Raw genomic sequence first — 16,864 nt, forward strand, 5'->3', positions numbered from 1 at the left:
GGATATTTCTAATTCATTACTTCCAGGCTGGACTACTGTAATTCATTATTATCAGGATGTCCTAAAAACTCGCTGAAAAGCCTTCAGCTGATCCAAAATGCTGCAGCAAGAGTCCTGACAGGGACTAGAAAGAGAGAGCAGATTTCTCCTGTTTTGGCTTCCCTTCATTGGCTTCCTGTTAAATCCAGAATTGAATTCAAAATCCTGCTCCTCACATACAAGGTCTTAAATAATCAGGCCCCATCTTATCTTAATGACCTTGTAGTACCATATCACCCTATTAGAGCACTTCGCTCTCACACTGCAGGCCTACTTGTTGTTCCTAGAGTATTTAAAAGTAGAATGGGAGGCAGAGCCTTCAGTTTTCAGGCCCCTCTTCTGTGGAACCAGCTTCCAGTTTGGATTCAGGAGACAGACACTATCTCTACTTTCAAGATTAGGCTTCAAACTGTCCTTTTGCTAAAGCATATAGTTAGGGCTGGACCAGGTGACCCTGAATCCTCCCTTAGTTATGCTGCAATAGACGTAGGCTGCCGGGGATTCCCATGATGCATTGGTTTTTCCTTTCCAGTCCTTTCTCACTCACTATGTGTTAATAGACCTCTCTGCATCGAATCATATCTGTTATTAACCTCTGTCTCTCTTCCACAGCATGTCTTTATCCTGTTTTTCCTTCTTCACCCCAACCAATCACAGCAGATGGCCCCGCCCCTCCCTGAGCCTGGTTCTGCCGGAGGTTTCTTTCTGTTAAAAGGAGTTTTTCCTTCCCACTGTCGCCAAAGTGCTTGTTCATAGGGGGTCATATGATTGTTGGGTTTTTCTCTGTATGTATAATTGTAGGGTCTACTGTGCAATAAAAGCGCCTTGAGGCGACTTTTGTTGTGATTTGGTGCTATATAAATAAAATTGAATTGAATTAATGCAGTTATGGCGTTAACGTCATTTTAATGAGATTAACGCTGACAGCACTACTATTAACACATAGTGAGTGAAGAACAAACACCCAGAATCCCCCTGCAGCCAGCAACTATTGCGGCATAACTAAGGGAGGATTCAGGAACTTTGACAATAGTGAGTAAGATTTGCTGTTGGTCAGCTTCTGAGACCCCCTCCAAACAGCCCATGGCTTGGGTCAGCCTGTGTGTGTCTCTTTTCAGCATTATTCTAAACTTGATGCTGTGTAACGATTAGTCAGACCGAACTGGGTGTCCGTGCTGCAGAGTTCAGCGAATGTCACTCCAAGGCACTTTTTTTCACTAGAATGGTTTCTAGGAGTCGGAGCAGAACATTCGATTGCAGCTGATGACATAAATCCATCTTTTATCGTCCTTCACTCGTTTTGCTTGTTCTTATACTTTCTGGATGCATGTGTTTCTTTCAGGAATCCGTATGGGCAGCATGGGCCTGTTCCTGCAGTGTGCTACCTCAACCTTTTTCTCTCTGGTTATGAGTCGTTTGGTTCGGCATTTGGGATCCCGGTGGGTTTACCTGAGCAGCATGGTGAGCTTCACAGTCTCCGCTTTGGTCATCTGCCTGTCCAAAAGCGTCGTCTTGGTCACTGTAATGGCAGCTCTCACTGGCTATGCATACGCGACGCTGCAGACCCTCCCTTACACACTCACCTGCCATTACCACAAGGAGATAGAGGTAAGTATAGAAGTAAGAACTGGATATTCAAAGACATATCATGTTTTGGATGATTACAGTCAATGATTCCTTTCTCATTTCAGGTCTACATGCCAAAAAGAATAACCAAACGCAGACAAAAAAACGGTGTAACAGCCATGCGGGACTCTGTGTATTTGACTCCTGTGGAAGAGGAAGGTGGACTGAACCACCAAACGGGGCCTCCTTACAGGCACGCCTTCTTCAGCCAGGACAGTTACGAGTACTACCCCGGCCCGCAAAGCCAAAACGGTTCGTCTCACAGCTCCAACGTCCCCGAGCAGGACGAAGCTGAGTCGGGCTTTGAGAAACGTGGTGTGGGCTTGGACTTTGCCATCTTAGACAGCACCTTTCTCCTCTCTCAGGTTTTCCCCACCCTCTTCATGGGCATGATTGTTCAGTTTGCTCAGTCCGTCACTGCCTATATCGCTTGCTCTGCCATCTTTGGAGCCGTTGCCATCTACCTGGCCAGTCAGATTGTCTTTGACCAAAAGGACCTCAGAAACTGAGTGATGGGATCACCAATAATCAACCCTTCAGGTTCCACGAGTGGTACTCAGTGCACTACTGTTCCCAGAAAGCCTTTTGCTAGTAAAATTTTTTTGCTTTCACCGACGCTCTGCATTAAGGTGTATCTGTTAGCGTGTGGCGTGTGAAACTGGCTTACAGAAGATAAAGTCAGGAGCTGTTTGCCGTGTAATAGCAGGAATTATCTGCTACCAGAAGAGTCACCACCTGCTCAGGTCTGATGAGGTACAATGTGTACTGAAACCTATTGAATTCAACAGACGTGTCTCTTTAAAACTGTCACGGCATAATTTCTGTCCACCTTTTTCCTCAGGTACCTTCAAACAGATTTACTGTATAACCCGTCAACCTCGAATACACCAACTAACTTTTCTGATTTGTATTTTTAAATTATCTTAAGCTACAGTTTTACACAGTGCAGTCTGTTTTTGTCTTTGCTCACTCGTCTTCACTGTCACTAAGGCATTTTCCATAATGGTCATCTTACTTAATGACATTTAAAATTAAATTAGGTCAGTGTGGGGGATCGTCAGTCATTTTAATGCAAGATGGCAGAACAGATAAATTGGTTTCTTCAGAAATATGCTACTTTATTCATTCATTTGAGACCCTCTAGAGATGGTCTTGCCAACTCTGTATGATCTCTTATTAGACCCTCCTTTCCTGCTAAATGTCATCTTTCTACTTTATAATCGACCTTTTTTCTGTCAAATGTGCTATCATCATTACACTTGACTAGTCTCCACCATAAGTAAACTAACTCCATATGTAGGTGGGGTACATATGGGGATGTGGTAGTTCATCAGTATCATTTTCATCCTTTGATGAAACTAATTTCTCCTCCTGGGATTGGTCATGTCCAGGAGGACGATGGCATGTGGGAGTCACCGAAAGGTGAAAATGTGACTCATTTTCTTCAGTCACAGCATCTCATCCTTATTTAACACCTATGGGAAATTTTGTACCAGTGGTAGACGGCAATCTCATGCACCGTCAGGGTGTTTCATTCCTCCTGTATATTTCCAAAGATTTGGAGAGGCAATGCCAAGGCCTGTTCTGGCCCAAAGCCTTATTAGGAGACCTTTTTTCTGTCACCAGTCAGTGAGCTATACTCCGAGTCTCCTCTTATCCCTCCCTTCCACATCTAGTGCCATCTTTTAGTGCTGTTTACTGCAAATATTTGCATACATTTTTACTGTATAATCCCTATGGGAATTTGTTATGCAACGTGCTGAAGTGAAGTTTCTGACTGTGATGATTTAGCAATTAGGCTGTTCAGCTGAATTGGAATATCGCATCAAATGTCCTTTGTGTAGATAATCAAGAAAAGTAATCTAGACTAGTGGACTGCTTATCCTGTCGAGTAATAATAACATACTTTCCCCGTTGCCTAAGCCCCGTTTAAGTTTTTTTTTTTTTTTTTAAATGACAATCTAGGACATCCAGATGGGCTTGTTATATAATCCCAGACGTGATCCGTAAACATGAAGAGTGATGTCTTATGGATGCCCACATCATAGCAACCATTCTGGAAAACATCTCCTAAAAAGTTATGCAGTGCATGTCAACATTTGGTTACTGAAAATCATGCAAGTGAGGGCAATGAAGGCCGTGCGTGTTTGTATGTATATGTATGCATAACATGGAGGACAGATTGCAGAAGTCATGAGTAAGTGTGAGAGTAATAGTTGGTATGACTCAAATGCAGTTTTTTTTCCTTCTCTTGCTGCACTGACAGCAAGAGGAACGAGTAGCCTGAATAACGCTTTACATCACAAAGCATCATCTTGGCCAAATGATGAAGAATCCATGTTTGTGTCAGTTACTGAGTTCTTGCTGAGAATTTGTGTTGAGTCCTTCTTTTCTGATCCTACACAAACTGTTCAGTAAGTACAACAGAAGGATCCTATTTCCTGCACGGAAGACCAGAGAATTTGTCATGTTGACATTACCGCCAAGTAGAACGCTCAAGCAATCAACTTATCCTCCATGTCTAGCATTAACTGAAATGTCAAAAAAGGTTGTTTTACAAGTGCCTGTACATTTTCCAAACATGTTTTGTACATATGTATTTATTTATTATGCTTTTATTACAATATAGCATGTATTAAAACTATTGGACTTTTTTTCGGCATCTGTCACGGGTGCAGGGGTGAAGGCTCTTTCTGTGAAAATAAATTATTTGTATAGATGTGTTATAGAAGCATTCGTAAAGCTGTAATTTATTTTAATATTACCCATTTCACCCCCTCTGTTGGCTTTGGTGACACTGCAGGTCTCGTTACTGATGTCTGTTATGCCCTTTACACAAGCGACGTGGTTTGTTTCCTTTTCTGTTTTCATGGTTCATTTAAGAAATCGTGTCCTTTGTCAGCAGTGATTTGTCGGGGTCATACGTCTCATCAGTGGTCAATAAACAGTTTCCGTTAACTGCAGTTGTCTGTAACTGGATGAGTGGAGGTGTTCTCACACCTTGTGCCCTCAACCACATGGCCTGTATTATTACAACAAAGTGACTTAGTGATTTAAGGCCAGAAGTTGTTTTTTGATTTTCTATTTTATCAGATGACTTCAGTTACTTATTTCAATGTACACCTGTCAGGCTGTGTATAAATGTGCAGTTACCAAATAGATTTTATACAAAATAAAAGAACTGCATTTTCAATGAGGTGGTGTCTTTGGATGCTTTTTAATGAAGCCTTTGGTCCTTCATGCTACAGTATTTAAACATCAAACATTACATGACAGAGGTCAGAAGCGTTTCTTTAATTAAATCTGAAACAAATTCTGGATAATTTATTTAAATGAGCCGTTTACAGCGTCCACAATTCTGCCAAAGCCGAAGCGTTAAAGACTCTACATGAGCGCTTCAAATGAACTTGGAAATGGTGCCATCCTTTGGAAATCTTGGGGAACTGATGTGTGCGAGAGAGCTGTTGGTGCGTAGCTGCGTTGGGCTCACTGACGCATGGACATGCTGTTGGTGGCATTATCCATTACATGGAAAAGACGATAGGCTTTCATGTTACACGGAATGGCACGCCGACAATGTGCCCCGTTTCATGACGGGCCTCTCCAGTGCTCCTCGTAGTTCTCACGAATGCGCCGTGAGAAATGCACGGCTTAGGGTATACGTGGAAAAACCTGACATGATTAAAATGACACATTGGGCCTCCGTTACCCGGTGGTGCTGTAGAGTTCAGAGGCGCTCAGTGTCTTGTTCAAGGTCAGGGGGGCGGATGCTAGCCTGCACTGAAGGCTTGAACCTTGATCTTTGCCGTTGATTGGTGGCGAGCTCCCCGCTGGCTGTCCTGCCCAGCTGACATTTCCGTTTAGGCTTAAAAAAGGCTAGATTTGCTGTGAAAAAGTCTTAAACGTGGCAGGAAAGGAAGAGAGACCAGCACAAGAGCCCTGTCATTGCTCTCCGGTGACAAGTGGGCCTGTTTTTACACCTTCCTTCTAAATAAGGAAGCGATCGGGTAGACATATGACCACCGACCCAATTTGGGAGCAGCCCGAGTGTCCCGTCGCGTCCCATACCGCGGAACGCCAATAAGCTTTCTTCTCTTCCAGTTAGGCAGAAACAGCAGCTATCGCCCTCACATCTCCACAGACCTGCTGTTTTTTCTGCCTTTGCAATAACCCTGCGGGTGAAGTCAGCATGATGTCATCTAGGGATGCGATAGTCTTGGCGAGGTTGAAGGGTTTTTGGTGAGCGCAATATTCTGAACTCTTACCGAGAGAGAGAGGCTGTCAGAAAAGGGAGAGAGAGAGTGAGTGTGTGAGAGAGAGGGGCGCGGGGGAGCTGCAAAACATGGTAATCACCACCACCACCACCAACATCACCATCACCATCACCTCCAGCTCTGCCGCGCACTCTCCCGTCTCCTCTCCTCCTCTGCACCGGGGCTTGCGTTTCATGCCCAAAGCACTGATCTGTGCTCCAAAAATAACCCTCAGTCAGCATGCCGAAGGAAGCAAAACAAGAAGAGCGGTATTTTTAGGGTCATTAATTTTGACCACGTGGCCCGAAGGTAAACCGGATGGCCGTTGCGCAAAGGCTCCTCGTCAGTATGTCCTGCGAGGCCGGCACGCCGCACTGGACGCTGACCGCAGTGGTTCTCCTGGGCTTTCTGCTGGGGATCGTGTCAGCGTACCCTTTACCGAGCAGCAGGACAAATACAACTTTGCTGGAGAAACGATGGGAGACCCTCTTCTCGCGCTCTGTGCTCGGGATCTCCGGAGAGAAACCGGAGCTGAATTGGGAGAGTGACTATCTGCTGGGCATCAAAAGAGTGCGGAGGCTCTACTGCAACGTGGGCATCGGGTTTCACCTTCAGATCCTCCCCGACGGCAGGATAAACGGTGTACATAATGAAAACCAGTACAGTGAGTTATATCTCCACCAATGTAATGCAATAGACATAAAAGAGAGACGGTCAATAAGCATGGATCTGCGATGAGCAGGCTAGTCTATCCCCTCTATTCATTTGCATGATCGCGTCTCATCCGAGTCGGGGAGAGAACTGAATTTCTTCCACGGCAAAGACAAATCTGTTAAAGCACGTATCCATCAGTACTGAAAACCCCTCTTCCTCCCCCCTCCTCCTCGAGCTCAACCATGTCACGAATGTATGGACGCTTTTAGAAACAACTTATTTTTACGCAGCCCTCTGAGGGCGGTCCGGGAGACCAATAGCCGTGCACGCCGTGCAATTAGGACAGCTATTATTGCGATAACCACAATGCGCTTAATTAATGCGCCTGGATGCAAATGGAAGATGGGGTGAAAGATGCAGAACAAAGGCTCGGCATGCTGCGCAGCAACCTGCAAGGTTACACCCATAGACGCAGAGAAAGCACAATGCTACAGTGGCAAAACGCACGCACTTAGCCAGGATGCTCCTTTGGTATGTCACTCATTGCTCACTCTAATGTAACGCATCTTTGTCATGTGTCAGGTCTAATAGAGATCTCGACGGTGGAGAGAGGAGTGGTGAGCCTATATGGAGTGAAGAGTGAGCTGTTTGTCGCAATGAACAGCCGTGGGAGGTTATACGGAACGGTAGGTATGCACAGTATTTCATTTACTGTTCAGCACTGTTGGTTAATTGGATCCTGAAATCAGGACGCACTTGGAGCTCGATCCGCCTTTTTTTTCTGTTTTCTGTTTGCCTGTCGTAAACTGGAAAGAGACTCTTGCCTTATGTGGCTGCAGGGGAGCTGCACGCTATGGCTTGCGAAACCTACCTATATTTCAGTTTCATCAGGAATTTCAAAAGCTATATTTAAAGCAAGTGTGCTAGCCCTGTTGGCCGATGGGTAAATAATGATGAGGTTAACAGATGAGGGATTTAGATCACAGGGCTGTACCGTGTGTGTGTGTGTGTGTGTGTGTGTCAGAGAGAAAGAGAGCAAGAGGAGGAGGGAAACCCCCCTGGTGCCAAGAAACCTGTCAGCACAGTTGAAAATCGATTTTAATGGCAAATGGCGCAGCACACACCACACACATGTTGAGAGGCACATGGGCAGCACCTTCACAGGCCTCCATAATCCTGCCCTTCAAACATTTTCACTTTATTTCTCTTGTTAAATATTTAATTTCAAAAAATACAAAATGTCCTTAAGAGTTTGCTGGCAGTTATTACTCATGACTTTGTTTGCTTGTTCTCCTCGACAGCCTTTGTGGTCTTTTGAAAATATGGATTCCGGATTCAATGAAACAAAATGACTCAGTGTTTTAAAGGCGCTGAAGATGCCTTGAGGTAGAGTAGGTTTTCTTTTAACATGGCAAGCAAGGCGACACATGGAAACTTCTGAGTTTCATCGGGGGTGGGGGGGTTATTGATAGTTGTCAGCTCAAGTGTTGTATTTGATATATTTTATATCCTCTGATTCTCTGAGGTTGAGCATTGTATTGCCTGAGGACCTCATCAGATGGTTTATATTTCTTCCTTTTAGTGTTTTATAACTCCATCATCTCCTCCATTGCTTGACTTGGATAACTGGAGTACTTTGGGTCTTAATCAGAGTTTCAAGCTTGTACATCTTATTATTGCCCAATGACCTCACATTCCCAATGTGATGGTAGCTAGAGCACACAGTTTACATTCCTTTTATTTATTTCGTCACTGAACTCCTCATCTCCTCTGTGTTTATTGTTTTGGCTTGTAAAAGGTTCTTGCTTAAAATATATCCTCGTCACAAAACAAAAGTGGGGCATAGAAACGACTCTTGGTCGATGCTGTTATCAGATTCTCCCACATACCATACCATCCTTTTAATGACCTTATCAGACAGGAAACACGTGCTTGTTTGAGCTGACGTGATCGGTTTGCTTTTAAGCACATTGATGACAGTTATTAGCGCCGAGTGGTGCGGGAAGGAACATTATGTTTAGCAGAGCCCTGCTGACACATGAATGTGATTGTGGAAAACATATTTGACAGACAGAATGTGAATCACTTATCTGGTCATGAGTGATGAAGCGTTAGCTTGAGAGCATGTTGATGATCTGATAAGAGACTGAATTAGGCCACATGGTCTCTGATGGCGAGTGTGACTGTTGTACACTGTGCAAGTCATGCATAGCCAGCTCAGCACAGCAGAGAAGTCTTATGGGTTTTCACAGTGCCAGATATTCAAAGACGAGCAGTCCTATGTTTGTTTTGTCTCCAACATTGTTCTTATTTTATTTATTTGAGAATATTTTCTGGAGGTTTTAGGTCTGAAATATTGCATCTCAGAAAGCAATACTTGCATGATTTGGAGTTAGATCAGATTGATAGCAGAAAGTAGGAGCAAGGCCTAGTATGGGTAATAACAAAAACCTGAAACCTTCAATGACTTATTGAGTTTTCAAGTTACCGGCTGACATTAAAAAAGCTCCGCTGAGTGGTTCCACAGAGCTGCGACAGTGGCTTTTCATTTAGCCAGGAAATTATTTTGGAGTAAAACACCTTTAATTCCTTATAGTTACTAAACATGGCCAGGTGGAAGCATTCCTTCTCTCACCCCAACCGGTCGCAGCAGATGGCCCCGCCCCTCCCTGAGCCTGGTTCTGCCGGAGGTTTCTTCCTGTTAAAAGGGAGTTTTTCCTTCCCACTGTCGCCAAAATGCTTGTTCATAGGTCATTGTTCATTATTGTAGGGCCTACCTTACAATATAAAGCGCCCTGAGGCGACTGCTGTTGTGATTTGGAGCTGTATAAATAAAATTGAATTGGATTTGACATAATTCTTTAAAGTAAATCCAAAAAAACCATTTTTTGAGTACACAGTATTGCGGTGAAGTAACACAAACAACTGAAAAAATGATTCTTTAAAACCCACAACGGTGAGATTTCACTGTTTATATTACTGTTCATTGCTTGCAGTCTTATTTAAGATTCTCATAGCTTCAAACTTGTGTCTCTGTTTGCATTTGTGTCGAGCAGCTCATTATAAGGCATGTCCTGTCTCTTTGTCGCCTCCAGACAGTCTTCCACGACGAATGCAAGTTCAAGGAGAGCTTGCTCGCGAACAATTACAACGCCTACGAGTCTCTGGTTTACAGAGGATCCTACATCGCACTCAGCAAGCATGGCCGCGTGAAGAGGGGCAACAAGGCCACAACTGCCATGACTGTAACGCACTTCCTACCCCGAATATGACGAGCAAAAACTGGCAATAACAAACGTATTTGCACATGTGGATTATCTCCCAGGTAACATAAATGCCGTATACTACATACAAACACAAAAAGAGACAAAAATGGACTATAAAATAAAGAAACACAGTTATATCTGATAGTATTTATTCAAACTTTATATGTATATTTGGGTAGTTTACTTTGTATTAGAAATGATCAAAAATGCCATTCTTTGCTGCTTTTGTGATTTTCATCCTTTTATGATATGAAGGGCACGGAGAGGCGTCGTTTGTCCCCTCTGGTTTTATGGGTGCTTGCTGGAATTGGTTGAGTTTTTGCCCTGTCGGTGGATGACAGCTCATCTTTTTCAAATGGATTTGTTATTACCTCAGAGCACCGTATCCCAAGGATGTAGAAAATGTGTGCATGACATTTTTACACAGAAGAATGCCTGTTTACTTCTAAGGTTGTTGTTTTTTTTGTTTGTTTTTGTTGTTGTCGTCGTCATCATCTATCAAGGACTTTAGACATTTCCCATCCGTTACATTTGCCCGTCTCTGTCACGGTCAGGGCAACTAGAGCACTTGAAAAAATAGCGGTTGTTTTTTTTCTTCCTTTGTCATGAGGTGGCGGTGCCTTGAATTCCTTCTTGCGGCCCCCCTTACCCTTGCATGCGAGAAATGTGGTGCTCAAGTCAGAAATAGGAATGATACGCAAGTCATCACTCCCTCAGACACCACTGGGGGGCTCTAGCCCAATTCCTAGAGGGCCAGAAGTTTTTTCACTTTATTTTCTTTCCATAATTAGATCAATTTAGTAAGCGAGACTCTACGCTGCACAGGACCCAGTGGAGCCTCTTGTTAAAAAGGAAAGCTGGATTTGGAGTCGCCATCACGTCCAAGGGAGTTTGACAATCCCGGGTTTCGTTTGAACAGTTTTTGTAGCCAGATCATCAGTCCAAACTGAAAATGTGAATGTTTATGCATTGGTTTCATCATGTATGCGGATTTGCTTGTTTTCTTTCTTTACATGGTGGAGGGACAGAATATCATAGACCTAACACTAGGACGCAAAATACCCTCCATCTCTGCCTACTGTACATTTCCCCCGGTTCAAGTCGATGCCGTCTGCTGCATCAGGTCTCTTACTTAACATTGCAAAGTTTATGTGAAGATGAGGTTCACACTGGTTAAAGCAGCATGCTGAGTAAAATTACAGAGCGGTCTGCTGCTTTAACTCAAAATAAATCAAGTGAAAAGCGACATTTACTCTCAATTCAAGATCCTGGGATTTGAAAAGAATACTTAAGGTAGCTCCGTTTTTGATATTTAGAAAAAGTGCATCATTTATGACAGAGTTTTAACTATTTATGCGTTCTTCAGATTGGTCACTGAGTCTCACAGGAGAGCGCCGAATATGAGCTGAACCAAAGGGTTACGTCAGTGATGTTCATTCAGGCTTTGCATATACAGCATATCATACTTGAATTTAACAACCTCTCATGCTCCTCTTTCTAATACTGTAATTTTCCATTGTAGAAACGAGAGGGCACAAGAAGCAAACAAAGCAAGCGATAGCTAAGATGGACAGAGGAATCACTGAGTGTTTAAGTTGACGAACATGGATAATATCGGGTGAAATACCTGCGTGGCAGACTCGTGGGTCTCCTGTTAGTTAATCTTAGACTGGACGGTCATCGCAGGGACCTGAGAATCCTGTGCATCTGAGCCATTTTTGCGCAAAGGTCAGAGACGTGGGCGATTTGCCCTCTGTGTTATTCATGTAGCTGTGTTTCAGCAACGTCATTTTTGCTTTGTAAAGTTTAAAACCTGTTAGCCCATTTCCTGATGAAGACAAAGACAGTTGTCTTGTAATGTGCAATGAAAGTACTAATGATTTTCGCAACTTCTCAAGTTTTTTAAATGTTGGAAGGAGGTGCTATCAAGCTGGATTTGACCTTCATTATGCTACGAGTATAAGGCCAGCTCGGTGAAATATGATTAAAAGGAAGTAGCAAGGCACTTGTAGATATGTTATCATATTTTACCTCATGCCCTTTTTAACACTACTGTAACTCACTGACAGAATGTCTGTGAGCAATGGTTTATGCGCCCTTTAAGCTCCAGCTTCTGTCTAGTAGCAGAGACGAATGTGTGTGTGTGTAAGCACGTATGCATGTGTCCGACTGAGCACACTCCTGTCATGTTCTGTTTCAGCCAGAACGACTGTAGCGATGGCATGAGATCAATTTACCTTAAGTCGGGGATAACGAGGCATTGTCCAACCGTGCAAACTGACGCACGGTAGCAACGGAGAGGACAAAGATGAGAGCGACTGGAAGCAAAGCCAGTGAGTTGAGGGATGCGTGCAGCAGAAAAGCGCTGACTGTACAATGGTTATGTAGCAAAAGGCCTCGTGAAAAAAATCAAACGCTTCCAGGAGAGAGGACGCTTATGTATGAATACTGTGATCCAAGAGAGCTACTTGAAATGCCGAGGATGTCATGTGTGCATCTGAATATCAACACCACTTATAACTGTCTGTGGGGGATTTTGCCTTGAGCATCTTATTTGTCATTATGAGCGATCAGCCATGGAAACAATGATCACATGTAGCTTTTTCTCTTGGCTGACCACATGAGGAAAAGGTCAGAGAGCTATTTTTGCTAATTTATCCAAAATATATAAAAGGTGCATTTTTTAATGGAGTGCAGAAGCAGTTAGCTGACACGAAAGAATAAAAGCACTTGGTTTTGATGACGAGTAGTTTCTATGTGGTCCTGAGAGACACTGTCAGCACAGCAGGAACAGTAACGTCACAGTAGTTCCTCCAACATGATACTGTTGTGGGAAGAAATCGATATTGTGCACACACCAACTAAGCTTGGTTTTTACTTTCTAAGACTAAGGAAACATTTACTGTGGCAATTGTACGACTTTTGCATGTTGCTGTTCAGAGGCATAAAAGGTTGTATGATACCGCAGTAACGGAGAAAAGGTACTTAACCTTTACTTCCTCAAGTCCTCATTATGCATGTAGTGTTCTGAACGGACTAGGTTTGTCTTACCCCTTTGATTAAGGATCCGGATCCAGGTCTGGATTTTGCCATTGCGCTCATTATATATCTGTTCAGCTGGTTTCAAAACGTGTCGGTTCGTAGGGAACTGAAGGCCTGCGGGCGGCTCTGGGATCAGACTCCCTGTGTGCCACCGGCAGCCTTTGTGTTTCTCTCTCACTTTTCTATTCCTGCACTGAAGGGAGAGTACTTCCTCCGAGTCCACCCCCACCCCCCGTCTTTTTTAACATATACCTCACCTTCTGCCTTAGTTCCGATTATTGAAATGATTGTAAATTAGTTTGAAACAACAGACTTCTCCAATCATTTGTTTCTGAAAATTATGATGATGAGTAAGTAAAATAATATATTACAAATGGTTTTCCTTTTATTTTTGTACGTATGTGCTGTGCACAGCAGTCAACTGTATTCCTGAGACGATAATAAAATACGTTTTTGTAAAATCTGTTGTGAATCTTTTATTTTATTGTATGTCTAAGTTACTTCACACGTGCATGCTCCGACTGACAGGAATGGTGGCAAAGACCAGAGAAAATCCGAGTCCCAGCGCAAATGTTGAACCTGCAGCCAAAGTCATCTTTTTCATGGGTCAGTATGTAGCGCCCTCTCCTGGTGAAGAGGTTGGAAGGCACACTATGTATGTTATTGTTTTTTTTGCAGGCGTGGAAGTGTAGTTGCAAAGAAAATGGGTCAAGAATACAGCAGAAAAAATATGATTTTGCTGCAATTACAATATAAGCAAAAACAAACACGAGCATCAGTTTGAATAGGCCATACAGTAACATGAATCTTTATTTTCCTCATGAATATGTGACATACTGCTAGTTTATATAGCTTCTGCTATAAATATGTGCCATATAATCGCAGATCATCTGCACAATTTTCAATAAACATTACATTAGTATTCAAATGTAATCTTCCTTTGATGTTTGAGCTTGAAAGAAAGTTTTTTTTTTCCATTTTAAATAGACATGAATATCTAAGAATGAGCCCAGGCTTTCCAGGAATAATTACAGGGCGGGAACTCTTGTAAAAGATAACGAGAGCAGCGGAAGTGTGTACAGTTAAATAATAAGCACAGTATAAATTGTTCAGCCTGAATGGCACTCAGCCTACTGTGACACAACAGAGGGTCAGTCATTAAGAAATGACCAATTTTTTCCCCCAATCTTTAGATTTTAGACTAATCTAATTGATCTTTATATAACGCTTTCATAAATGTTAGATTTCTAACAACATGTTTGGTAACGCAACAAGAAATATGAGCAAAAAATGTGAAAACCCATCATTAATGTCAAAGAATCACCATCAGTCATTTCTTCTTCTGCATTTTCTTATTTCTTGACTTTAAGCTCTGTGCTAGATTTTGTTAGTTAAACTTGAACACATGAGAAATTTTACTTCCATGTAGGGGAGAAAACAGTTTTTTATGCATGTGTGATGCATCGTGTTTCCATACAACTTACTTAAATTGCATCTAGGCAACCCTTAACTGCTGCAAAGCAGCCAAGCTTGGAGTCATTTTGGTAAATGAGTTAGCCAGTTTATTGACCCTCTGTTTAAATAGACCCGTTGGACTTTCTCCTCCTCCAGTAGCGGACCACATACCATCCTGAACATTTGTGCTTTTAGAAGGCCTTTCATTGCCATCGATCATGCAACTGGCATCCTTCTTAGTCCTCCTGATTGCTGTACATGTGTCTGTACCAGTGGATTGTAGGCCAAGGCTCCAGGATTCAGAACAACTAGCTCAACATCAGCAGGGTCGATTGAACGTGGCAAATGCAGATACATCTGCCGGTACGGGACGCTTCTACTCTGTGCTGAATGGATCAATGAGACACAGCATTTACAGCGGCTTTCTGGGTAAGTCTGCGTATACACACACAACTGGAACAGCTTATACAGACAATGCCCTTTGTAATAATAAAGGAAAATGTTAAGTATGACTGACTTTGCTTACTTGATTTCGAAGAGGGTAAATATCACGCTTTGGATCTGACTCTAAGAAAGGAAAATTAGAGAAAAACTGAACCAAACAAAACAAAAAAGAAAATTAACAGAAGTTTGAGATTAATTCTGTACATTTATAAACTTCAAAATATATTTTCAAATTTAAAAGCAGAATATTGTTAATCAAATATTTTTTCTTGTTACATTTGTAACTGTTGATAGAAAATGTGCTTTTTTTCCAGTCACGTTACCTGTAAGAACAGCTACCAGCAACTTTGTGTCAATATTTGATTTGAGAAGAAAACATTTCATCTGTATGGACTTTAAGGGAAAGCTGTACATATCTGTGAGTATTTTTTAGATGTTCTTAGTTTGAATGAAGTCACAAAGTGCCAAAAACAGACCATAAACATTTTCTTTCTACCAAACAGAAGCAAAGGGACAGAGAAGACTGTCTCTTCCAGGAGATTTGGTTAGATTTAGTAAGCCACCATCATGTGTTTTACTCTACAAGCGGGAGAAGGCTGCTCAGACTACAAGGAGGTCATCTGCGAGTGGCACATGGCAAGCCGCCTGAACACTACTTAGCCCTGCTGAAGAGGCTCTTGAATCCCACGGTTAAAAGACAGAGAAGAAGCGAAGAGGTGAACCCCTCTGATCCTTTACGAACAGAAGCAAATCCCTCACGTTCTGGAAAAGATCTCAGAGATGCAGATCACGTTCGGCCTGAACAGGATCAGACGGGTGCTGTGTCCAAAGAGACCATCACCTCCTGCGATGACCCCCTGTCCGTCTTACAGCCCAACGCGCCTGGAAGTCCTGTGAAGACCAACATTGCAGACCGGGCAGACCAAGCCTAAGTCGCCCAGCATCACTCATTCATAGAAGCTATTTTCTGGGATAAATCTGGCTGACCATTAAGAGCCATCAAAACCGTAGTCCCCTATTTCTAGATCTGGTTGAAAAGTTGTTGATTAGAGGCCGAACTGACATCTAAACACTGCACAGTCATCGAGGCTGAAGTCGGTTCAAAAGCAAAAGTTTATTAGACACAGATAACAGCCGTCGCTTCAATAATGCACATGCAGGTGTCTGTTTTTGTTCATTGGGATGTGAAATGGATGGACAGTAAAACAGTGTCTGCTTCAGGTCCACAACTAGAGTTAGTGGATGGTCATTTTTCAAAATATTAAAACACATCTATGCTATTTATATATGCATATATCTACACGTAAGCAGGTTATGTCTCAGTGTCTGATGCATGGTGTGTCAGCTTCTCACAGGGTGGGGCAGCATGTCAGTGCTGCCTGACAGTAACAGTGTGTGGGTTTGAATCTGCTGGTCGTCTGAGGAGTTTGCACTGTCCCAAAAAAGGAAGATCATGTTTGTAATGAACTCAAACGATGCGTTTGCACTTGTAAAGTCATGCTTTGCTGAGTGGGGAGATACTGACCTTCTTCTGGAGTTTTTATGGAGATAACCCTTTTATATGTACTCATAAACCAAGTTACATCACAGGGGCTCGTGCAGGTCTCCTGTTTGAATTGCAGATAATGGTCTGGGAACACTCGACATAAGTTTGGTCCAGTTTCCTGCTGTCCTTTAACCTCTTTGGTGAGGAGAATTTGAACCCCTGGGTCAGATATGGCAATATTTGTTCAAATAACTGTTTAAATCATCCAACAATTCTTGAACTGTTGCTGAAAAACAGCAACAAGAACAACAAAAAGACGAATGATACTGTTGTGACTGGGGAAAAAAACAATATCTCCTGTATGCAACTTCCATAAAAATGTTAAAAATATATCAGGTGCTGGACACCAAGAGTCACAGCAATAAAAAAGTATTTATTTATTGAACTGTCTTAATGATGTCCTTACTCGCCTACTGTTTTATTATTTATACATATTGGTTGGTGTATCATTTCTGATGTTAATAAAATAAACTGTACGTATCTGGAACATCTTTTTTTCTTTTTTTAAGCAGAAGATAAATCATTTTCAAACGCACAGC

General features: G+C 42.5%; 3 protein-coding genes across 10 annotated transcripts in view; all 3 read left to right on the forward strand.

Moving 5' to 3' along the window:
* The window catches only part of slc45a3 (solute carrier family 45 member 3), a 55,828-nt gene extending 50,970 nt beyond the window's left edge, over positions 1 to 4,858 (forward strand). For all 7 annotated transcript variants that reach the window (XM_039615566.1, XM_039615560.1, XM_039615561.1 and 4 more), the window contains 2 exons: positions 1,382 to 1,647; positions 1,731 to 4,858. In XM_039615566.1, the coding sequence (XP_039471500.1) occupies positions 1,382 to 1,647; positions 1,731 to 2,174 (710 nt within the window). In that variant the 3' untranslated portion in view covers positions 2,175 to 4,858. The remainder of the gene's footprint in view (positions 1 to 1,381; positions 1,648 to 1,730) is intronic.
* A 1,205-nt stretch (positions 4,859 to 6,063) lies between these two features.
* LOC116336279 (fibroblast growth factor 6-like) lies at positions 6,064 to 13,308 on the forward strand. Its single transcript, XM_031760118.2, has 3 exons — positions 6,064 to 6,582; positions 7,155 to 7,258; positions 9,668 to 13,308. The coding sequence occupies exons 1-3, from the start codon at positions 6,237 to 6,239 to the stop codon at positions 9,842 to 9,844; spliced, it is 627 nt and encodes a 208-aa protein (XP_031615978.2). The 5' UTR covers positions 6,064 to 6,236; the 3' UTR covers positions 9,845 to 13,308.
* A 1,029-nt stretch (positions 13,309 to 14,337) lies between these two features.
* Positions 14,338 to 16,805, forward strand: LOC116336273 (fibroblast growth factor 23-like). Of its 2 annotated transcripts, none has more exons than XM_031760110.2 (3): positions 14,338 to 14,764; positions 15,094 to 15,197; positions 15,283 to 16,805. In XM_031760110.2, the coding sequence occupies exons 1-3, from the start codon at positions 14,554 to 14,556 to the stop codon at positions 15,709 to 15,711; spliced, it is 744 nt and encodes a 247-aa protein (XP_031615970.2). In that variant the 5' UTR covers positions 14,338 to 14,553; the 3' UTR covers positions 15,712 to 16,805. The 2 variants fall into 2 exon arrangements, with proteins under 2 accessions (XP_031615970.2, XP_031615971.2); XM_031760111.2 differs by having other exon boundaries at positions 15,286 to 16,805.
* Positions 16,806 to 16,864: the final 59 nt, after the last annotated feature.

Source organism: Oreochromis aureus, linkage group 7 (assembly GCF_013358895.1).
Source record: "Oreochromis aureus strain Israel breed Guangdong linkage group 7, ZZ_aureus, whole genome shotgun sequence".
NCBI lineage: Eukaryota > Metazoa > Chordata > Actinopteri > Cichliformes > Cichlidae > Oreochromis > Oreochromis aureus.

Coding starts and splice junctions, on each gene's coding strand:
- LOC116336279 (XM_031760118.2), top strand. CDS start 6,237: ATGGCCGTTGCGCAAAGGCTCCTCGTCAGTATGTCCTGCGAGGCCGGC. Junction 6,583..7,154: donor ACATAATGAAAACCAGTACA/GTGAGTTATATC, acceptor GTCATGTGTCAG/GTCTAATAGAGATCTCGACG. Junction 7,259..9,667: donor GTGGGAGGTTATACGGAACG/GTAGGTATGCAC, acceptor TGTCGCCTCCAG/ACAGTCTTCCACGACGAATG.
- LOC116336273 (XM_031760110.2), top strand. CDS start 14,554: ATGCAACTGGCATCCTTCTTAGTCCTCCTGATTGCTGTACATGTGTCT. Junction 14,765..15,093: donor CATTTACAGCGGCTTTCTGG/GTAAGTCTGCGT, acceptor CTTTTTTTCCAG/TCACGTTACCTGTAAGAACA. Junction 15,198..15,282: donor AGGGAAAGCTGTACATATCT/GTGAGTATTTTT, acceptor TCTACCAAACAG/AAGCAAAGGGACAGAGAAGA.